General features: G+C 40.9%; 1 protein-coding gene across 1 annotated transcript in view; it reads right to left on the bottom strand.

Moving 5' to 3' along the window:
• Positions 1 to 261: 261 nt before the first annotated feature.
• The window catches only part of LOC146631562 (uncharacterized), a 36,336-nt gene continuing 27,464 nt past the window's right edge, over positions 262 to 9,133 (bottom strand). Inside the window, exons 18-24 of the mRNA XM_085353767.1 lie at positions 8,572 to 8,931; positions 8,016 to 8,144; positions 4,080 to 4,139; positions 2,801 to 2,896; positions 2,187 to 2,267; positions 1,981 to 2,097; positions 262 to 318 (exon numbers count right to left, since the gene is read on the bottom strand). Of these exons, the coding sequence (XP_085209893.1) occupies positions 313 to 318; positions 1,981 to 2,097; positions 2,187 to 2,267; positions 2,801 to 2,896; positions 4,080 to 4,139; positions 8,016 to 8,144; positions 8,572 to 8,931 (849 nt within the window). The 3' untranslated portion in view covers positions 262 to 312. The remainder of the gene's footprint in view (positions 319 to 1,980; positions 2,098 to 2,186; positions 2,268 to 2,800; positions 2,897 to 4,079; positions 4,140 to 8,015; positions 8,145 to 8,571; positions 8,932 to 9,133) is intronic.

The following is a 9,133-nucleotide window of genomic DNA, read 5'->3' as shown; positions in this document are numbered from 1 at the left end:
TAATATGGAAGAAATGTGAGAAATCTTCCAATCGAAGATTTTTCCTCTTTCCACTAGAGGGTGGAGGGCTGGGATCGGCCGGTACGGGATGGGAAGCCGGGTCAGATCAGAGGCCAGTCACAGTTGGTACGTCTAAAGGGAAAGGAGTGGAGGTCTACTGCTTCGTGGAACGCAGTCTGTTGTCGTGTTGGTGTGTACACAGTGGGGTAGAAAGTCCTCTTATCGGGTTGGTGGCATACTGCAGGGCGGGGCCGGAGACACACAGCTGGAGGATCCTCTCCTGTCCCCCGTCTCAGGAGCCACCATGTTCAATCAGGACTGCAACCACATGACAACACATACATAAAAAGATGTTTCGTGCTCGTGAGCATGTATAAATCTGTTTTTCTTCTCTTTCTTCTCATTTTTTTGTGCCATGTGTAGTCACTCTACATTAATACACTAATTTTGCATCTTTGTAGGATTCGTCTCTCCTTTTTGTTCATTTAAGATGTCTTTATAATGGTTTTGTATCTTACTACATCCCACAGAGAGCTGAGCCCTTTTTCCACGGAGAACGTTTTACAAACTGACTTTTTTGGTTCCAGAACAGCCGATCAGTGTTACTTCAATCAGCTCTGAGTTCAATCACCCTCAGTCCATGTGAGTAGAGAAAGAACACCATTATCAATGGCGCTACAATACCAAGATTCACCATAGCATTTATTAAGTATTTTTATCCAGTCATGGCAGAAATAATCTATGAGTTTGACAGAAAATAATCTACTTTAGTGTTCCCCAGTATAACCATTTACAACTTCATCTAATATCAGCCTTCACTGATAGCCATAAATACCAAGAGTTAAATAATAGTATCAAATTTAACAACAAAAAATAAAATAAAAAACAGGACAGGCAATATTTTAGTATAGTTTTCGGAGGATGGGCCATTTTCCATAAGGAATACAGATCATGTTGGGACCGAATAACCCACTATGAAGAGATCCAAACAGACCCAGACAGGATGAACTGGCAAATAACAGTCCAACTGGATGTGGAGCTGATCTGGTTTGAATCTCTAATCCTTATCTGTTTTAGGACTCAGTACTCTGACCTGTTTGCTGAGCCAGAAAAGCTGAGATTCCATTATCTGAGGGTTAACATACTCAGAGGTGATTACAGTGATTCCTGGAAGAGGCTGGAGGTACATTTTCATCTCATTTTAGCTATTTTGCTTTCTTTTTGTATCTATTCTAGTTCCATTTGTTTGATAATGTTCTGCATCTTTTGTAGGCATCGGGTTTATTACTCTTTTCTTCTCAATTAATATTTATTGTATAGTTAGATGTTTTGTATCTGTATGTAATATCTTTCTTTCTGTTGGTTGACATTTTGCATCCCTATGTTACTCATGGTTATTATGCACGTCATTTAGCAGTCAATTTATGTCTTTGTATATCTTTTTGTGCATATTTTTCATTCTCTATAGTAATTTGGAACAGTTTTGCATCATTTTGTTTTCATTTCTCCTTTGTAATGTGTGTGCATCTCTGGCAAGTCTAAACCACTTTGTATCTTCTTGGTCATTTGGTCTGAATCTGTAGTTGCATTATTATGTAGGTACTTGGCATTTCTTTAAGGTCATTTTTCATCCTTCTATAGTCCAGTTACATCTTTACAATAATTTTTTAATATATAGTTATTGTCATTTGGCATCCCTCTGTAATCATCTGTTATCTCCTTTGTAGTTATTTTGTATCTCATTTTGATGTCTAGTTGCTTTATTTCTCTCGGCAGTCATTTCCCAACTGTTTATAATTGTTTTGCATTTCTTTGGATTAGCTTTGCACCTAGGTGGCCCTCTGTACTTGTTCTGTGTTTTGTAATCATTTGGTTAACTTTCCAACAAAAAACCTTGAGTCTAAGCATAGGCTCTGTGCCTGTCAAGTGCTTGAAGTAATCCTTAAAAAGTACAGAGTTCTTGTAACAAGAGATATTTACCTCTGCTTTCTGTTGTAGCTCCTCAGTGGGCGACTCTGTTTCCCTGATAACTACTGCTTTTGTCACCAGCATGTCAGGATGCTGCTGCTTTGCCTCTTGGATTGCCATGGCAAGTGCCTGGGGACATAAAAACCATCAACGCGTGTGTCGTAACCCTCTCATCCGAACATTGCTTTGCGAGGGTTTCTGTGAACAGTGTCTCTCACCTGATGTTGGTCCACATCATCATCTCCTGTGATTATAATCCTCTTCTCGATCCTGGTCTCTGAGTAGCCTCCTTTCACAGTCTGTTGAATAAAGAAAGAATGAAATTTAATGAATCATATAAAATGACACACAAGAAAAAGCAGCAGTGTGTTGTTATTGTAGTCTATTTTATCCATGTCCTCCTTCCAATTTACACAGATCCATTCAGTTTATTTAGTGTGAGACTTTTTTAACTGTTAAGTGATATGAAACTGGTGTCCTGTAAAACTAAATGTGTCTTTATGCACTAAAAGTCTTGATAACGTAGAAACACACTGAATCATGTTGTCTAACAGTAATTCAGTCCTAATAGAGCTGCAGGGAATAATGATTTGTATTATTAGTATTCATGTAAAGCCTATCAGAGTCGATCACCTTATCAAAATATATTGTTAACATATTAATTACAGTTTCCTGTTATTAATTAAGAAGTTAAGAAGTTAGGAAAATAAAATCTATTTGATCTTCCACTCCAATGCATCTATAAGGACGGGTAACGCAGACAAAGATGTGATGGCGCTGACCTAATGCTTCGGCCATCAAACTGTAACCATAGGAACTCATGAAGTGTTACCTTGGTAACTTGTGTCGTGGTTGCTGAGGTAACGTTCTCAGCAGTGATGGTCAGCGGGGACACAACAGACTCTCTCCCCTGGGTGCTGGCTTTTACCTGCAGCACAGTCATTAGAGAGCAGTTATACACAAATAGACGAAGCTAACAGCAAAAACATGCTCGGACACAACGTGTACCGCTCTGCCAGCCTTGGGGGGTCTCGGCCTCCTGGGATCTAAATCAAAGATCTGAAATCTGTTAACTGTTATCAGAGTTTCTGTGCACCACATGCCCTGGTCAACAAAACTCTCTTTATCAGCTGTTGGTAATAATACAAGCCACTGACAATGCTGATGTGTGCAGCAACAATTTGCTTTCTCTGCGTTATAAAAAAAACTTCACTAACAGCTGATCTTGTAATGATTTCCCATAGAAGTACATTCTTTGTAACTTTGCGCCTAATAAACCAGTGAGTCTCATCATAGTGGACTGTGCATAACAACAAAAATCAGCTCCACTGTCTTGAATGACAGTTGGCAACAGCAGTCCTTGTTCTGCTCTGCAACGCCGCTGCACCTGCTGCAGGTACTCCAGCAATTAGATTTTCAGAGCAGAACTTAAAGTTGCTAGCTGTAGCCACACCGGTAAGAAAGCGCGAGATGGGATGTGTCAGTGGTAACCGATTAGCAACAACTGAACTTTCAAAATAAGAGCCAGAAAATTCGTCACTAGTACACTGATCACATTTTTCACACCAATGAACAAAAAGATTGCACAATATGCTTGCAGGGCTTGTAAAGACAAGGGGACGATGAACACAACTGTTAGTTCTATTAATGTACTCTAATGTTTCGTTTCATCACATCAAGTGAGACATGCTGATTGGTCATACAGCCTTGAGCAGTTGTTTTAGTACTTGGCCACATATTTAAAACATCAAGCAAAACTCTAAGTTTAGCATTTTCAGGACTTTGACTTGGACAGAAATATAATGAGCATCAAGAAAAAACAGCTATCACTGCTGGTAGAATGTAAATGTTGGAATCAACAGACTATATTACAAAGAAACACGTGAAGATATCTGAATGTGGTCCTGCAAACAGCTGCCTCGTGTAACATTATTCATTTCTACAGTCATTCAACAGGATATGAAAGTTCAACGCAAGAAGAGAGGAAATCAGTGGACAAATCGCTAGGGTTTCTCACTGTGGACACACACACACACACACACACACACACACACACACACACACACACACACACACGTACTGTCCCTTTGCTCCTCATCAAAGATACTTACAGGAGAGCCATTTTCTTTGACGGCAGCAGGAGCCTCCTGTGGACTGACGACTCCATAGTTCTGAAAAAGAGGAAATGGCCCTTATTAACAGTCTTTAATGAGCTTTTTAAATACAATCTGTGATTAGTGCAAAGAAGCATTAGTGCATATTTAAAATAGAATAGTGTGGTTTTGTTCTCTGCTAATTGTAGTGGATTTAACATTGCACTTTGAGGAGTTTGATTTTACTTCCTTTTTCATAGAGTTTACATTTCAATTTTTCACATTTACATTTTGAACCACCCCTGTTATAGAGACAACATATATATGATGAAATGAGGCCGTTCATTCTGACACACTACAGCAGGAACATAATGGTCATATTCAAAAACCTGAATTAAGGCTGCTCCTCAGTTAATGACAATGCCAGGGCTGGACCTCCACAACAGACATTTTGGCATGTCAAACAGGACAAGTGGCTATAAACAACATAATGAGCACCGTCGCTGAGCTGCTTCATGGTGTCACTGCTGTTTGGACAATTTATTCTAATTTGTTTCATCTGTTTTTCCTGTCGAGTCAAAAAGACCTGCTGTTAATGCTGCCTTACTGTCTTTATTTATTTATGTCATTAGATACAGTGAAAGCGATCTAAAGCACATCACACATGTCTGCTGGTGAAGTTCTGCTGTTTATCTCTGTTTATCTCTACACTGACTCGTTAAAAAGTCTCACTTTAAAGAAAGTGATGAGGACTGATTTACTGCTCCATCAAATCCAAGTCAACAGTGTTTGTGCTGACAGCATCCATTTCATCATGGATATATACAAGGTAATATATAGAAATAAGAACACCAACCTCTGTACACCCCTGTACTCAAACAGTACATATGGATACAGTAAAGGTAATATAAGTACAGCAGTGTGCTCAGAAACAAGTATTGCTTTGGCATTTTAGCAAGAATAACTATTTTGTGCAGGACTTTTGTATAAAAGGTGAAGTTTTTCACTCTTCTATGCAAAATCAGATATTTGAGGGATTTTATTAAATGTATTAAATGTACAACGGTTCAATGGGACTTCAAAGTGAGCTTTTCACGAGCCTTCATTCTTCATTCGAGGGCATCTCTTGGTAGAATTGCTAGTGCGTTCAAGATTATTGTCTCACTGAAAGGTCTCGTTCCTTTTTAAGGTCAGCTCAGGTAAATTACAATGTCTTCCAGCAGACATGAATCAGCTAGCAGCTAAATGCTAGCTGCCCAGTCCTTGATGTCACCAAAGTGACGATATTTTCTATCACCATATTTGGATGGCATGAGAAGCAAGTGGTTAAATAAAAACTGAAATTTGATTCATTTATCCAGCAGATTGTTCAAAAAGAACAGCAAACACATTTTTCCCGGGAACCTCCCAGTCGCGTCGAATAATTCTTTGTGCCGCAGAAAGTGCTAGAAACATTCCTCAGAGATTTACATGCCAGCATCATCCAGTAGCTGCATGTCCTTGACTTCCTGTTCCACCACATCGCGAAGGTGTTCCATGGGATTGAGATCATGTGACTGTGGAGGGCATTTGAGTACAACAGACTCATGATGAAGTCATGTTGGTGTGCATGGTGCACTATCCTGCTGAAATGCAGCCATGCATGGCCAGCAAAAATACTCCGGTAGCCATCACACCACCAGCAGCAACTATACATACAAGGCAGGCTGTATCCATGCTTTCGTGTGGTTTACACTCAATTATGACCCTGCCATGCAAATGTTGCAGACCTGCAGACCAGCAACACTCTTCCAGTTTTTCCAGTGTCCAGTTTTAGTGAGCCTTTAGAAAATGTAGTTTCCTGTTGTTAGCCGGTTAGAGTGGCGCTTGGTGTGATCTTCTTCAAGGTTTGATGTGTTGTGCATTCAGAGACGCACTTCTGCACACCTTGCTTTGAAGGACTTTGTGTAGAGAACTGCCGTTTATTGGATAGTTACTCTCTTTTGGACCTTTCCCGGTAAACCCAAAGGATGGTGGTGCAGGAAAATCTAAGCAGATCAATAGTTTCTGAAATACTCAACAACCATGCCACATTCAGAGTCACTTAAATTACTAGACAGTCAAGATGCTAACCTTGTCAAATTTGTAGTTGCTGCTACGTAATTGGCTGATTATTTTTATTATTATGCATCAGCAAGCAGTGGAAGAGGTGTACCTATTAAAGTGTGAGTGTATATACACCCTGTTTGTAACAGCAGACTCATAAAAAGAGTTTACTCAGAAAACAGTCTCCTCTTTGGTGTAATTTACTGGAATGGAAGTATAACCCACCAGCAGGAATTTTTTTTACGCTTAAATAATTCATTTATATATATTTTAAATCTTTTTATATCCCTAATGAGACTCATGGGCACCCACAATTAACCAATTTCTCTAGATTTTGTCATTATGGCACTTCAGTAGCAGAGAGAACGTCAGATTAGATAAGCTTAGTCACATCAAGGTTTAGTAATTGGTACTAAACTGGAATGTGAGATTTACTTTTTGATGGTGTCCTAACTATAGCTTTATATCCAAAGTTTTGCATTTGACTGATTTGTTTTTATTCCTTTAAAATTGTTTTTGTGTGTCATTCATTTCCATTATTGTTCTGCTTTAAAGAGGCTGCTGGTGTATTTTCATAACTATACGTGATGAATTGTTTGTGAAAGCAAAATAAATTGTCCTACAGTGTGGGTGCTTTGCAGACAGCTGGAACGGAGCAGCTGCTGAGCCTTTGTGCTTTTGTTTAGAACCCAAGCTCAACAGACAAAGCATGTCTCCCTCTGCTGGCTGTGCAGTGTCACTGCTGAGGATCTGTGTCTGCCCACGAATGACGTCAGTTTGCCTGAGAAGCATACATGCACACTCTGTACTGTGGCTTTCTCTGACATCTTTGAAAATGTAACTCAACGCTGATGTGGCACTTCAAAGGCACCCTCTCTACATCATCGCCTGAGTTCATCCACACTATTAGCTGAATGGCTAAAGATCCCAGCGATGATTACATTTTAATAAGGCTCCTGTGGGACAGCCAGCCGGCACTCAAATCTCTGCCTCCGGAGATGAATGGGATTCGCACCTGCTTTCATCATCCTCATTAATACACTGTCAATACTTTAATCACTTCATAATGATGCTATTATTCCATCCGTGTCTGGGGAATATGGCCATCATGTCACTGCAGCTCAAAGAAGACGCTTTTTCCTCTAATCAAGCTCTGTACAAATAAGAAATTCTTAATCGCGAGTCACTTTGATGGCGACTGTTGGAACTGATCCTCATTTCCTCTTTCTGCCAGTCCCGTAGCCCTAATTCTTTAGCACTCACCTATAAGTATTTAAAGTACTCATCATATTCAACCCAACATTTCCTAAAGAAGTTAAAAAAAGTAAATACTTTGTCAATTTGGGAAAACAGATCTTCATCTTGTTGATGAGTTAGAGGAATAGATAGCAAGCCAAGCTCAGTCTAGAGCTTTCAGGCACATCCAAAGCCCAGTATCTAACATGTTGTAAGTTAAAGCTGTGCAAATAAATACGTGTAAAGCCAACAGCACCTTCCATGCTGAGTGGCATGGAGGTTCTTGTAAAAAAAAACAAAAAACCTAAAATTGTACATTTTAAAGCAAAGATTAATTTTTACACTTTAGAGGTGCAGGTCGGTGGATTATGCTGCTTTGTACACAGTCAGGACTAGGGATGGGTACCGAACACCGGTTCTTGTTGAGAACCGGTTCCCACTGTTTCAATTCCTTGGAATTGTTTGTCATTTTTGCAAACGATTCCCTTATCGATTCCAGTCGCCCCGAATGACGTCACCACGTTGCGGAGCGTCACTTACCTGGCAGGAAACATGGCGGCTCAAACGCTCACACGCACACACCTCACACAGACTATAGTGCTGTTGTTTCTACTGCTTTTGCGTTCGGTTTACCTGTGAAGAGACATTAACGACGCTGGCGTGGGCTTCCGATCCATTTGTGTGCGTCTCCGTCTTGCTGTCAGCTCTTTTCAGCTTGTTGGCCACGCTCACCGTGTTGGGGTCTTTCTTTGCCACGGGAGGCTGCATCAAACACAAACAGTACAATACAGTCAAAGAGCAGCAAGCGATTTGCTCACAGCAAGTCGCCTGAAGACTTCAGACCCATTCTTGTAAGCAGCATATTAAACAAAAGAAAGCAACCGAGCGATGTTAACTTATAGGAACAAACTGTGAAATGCATTTTTATTAGTCTGGATGACAACATGCAAGAGGTGCAATAAATTCAAAGAAACACCAACAAAAATAAAATGGGTGAATTACAATTAATACATAAGAATGAGTAGAACAAAAACTGAACACAATAAGGAATCAACAAAATTTAAGGAACACATCATGGTCCAAAAATAAATAAAAAATACAGCAGGGGGCTACTGAAGTCCAGCCAGGCAGGGTGAAGCCAGTGGGTGATGATGGCGATGAATACGTATAAATGCGTTCATCTGTCTACCTCATGATGCATTCCCTCCTCAGGAAGCCTCTCCTCTATGGGAGACTTGTCCCGGGAGCCCATTAGACGGGCAGAGTAGAACCTGGAGGTCTCCTCAAAGTCCTCCCGGCCCACCTCTGGCTGTCGCTCCCTCTCTCCCAGTTCGGGCACACCCTTAGAAAAGTCCTCGAGGCCCGAGTGGAGGTCAGTGATGACAGTGAAGTCGACCTCGGCCTCCAGGCTGGACGTGGAGCTGACCGTCATGCTGGAACACTTGCGTTCGATGCCCAGGTGGGTTTCCTTCATGCATGCCACGGTGTCTCGTTCCTGCTCCTCCTCCGAGGCTATGCTCGGCTGAGGCCTCCTCTCCCCAAACTCCTTCTGGTGCAGGTACAGACACAGGATCAAAACTCTGGCATCGCACAGCTACAGTGTTTTGAATGGAGATGGCAAGAAATGGGAATCATCGATGTTATAGAAGCAACTTGCTACTCAAGCTAGCCATTATCCATTAGTTTGCAAAGTCCTGTTGAAGACCCTGAGAGGAAAGTTTTTTGCCACTGCATCCTTGACGTTTTGACAG

The sequence above is a fragment of the Diplotaxodon limnothrissa genome, linkage group LG5, assembly GCF_057381915.1.
Source record: "Diplotaxodon limnothrissa isolate DT_005_m linkage group LG5, D_limnothrissa_male_GT1.1, whole genome shotgun sequence".
In the NCBI taxonomy this organism is placed as follows: Eukaryota; Metazoa; Chordata; class Actinopteri; order Cichliformes; family Cichlidae; genus Diplotaxodon; species Diplotaxodon limnothrissa.
This window is presented reverse-complemented; position numbering and strand designations above follow the sequence as displayed.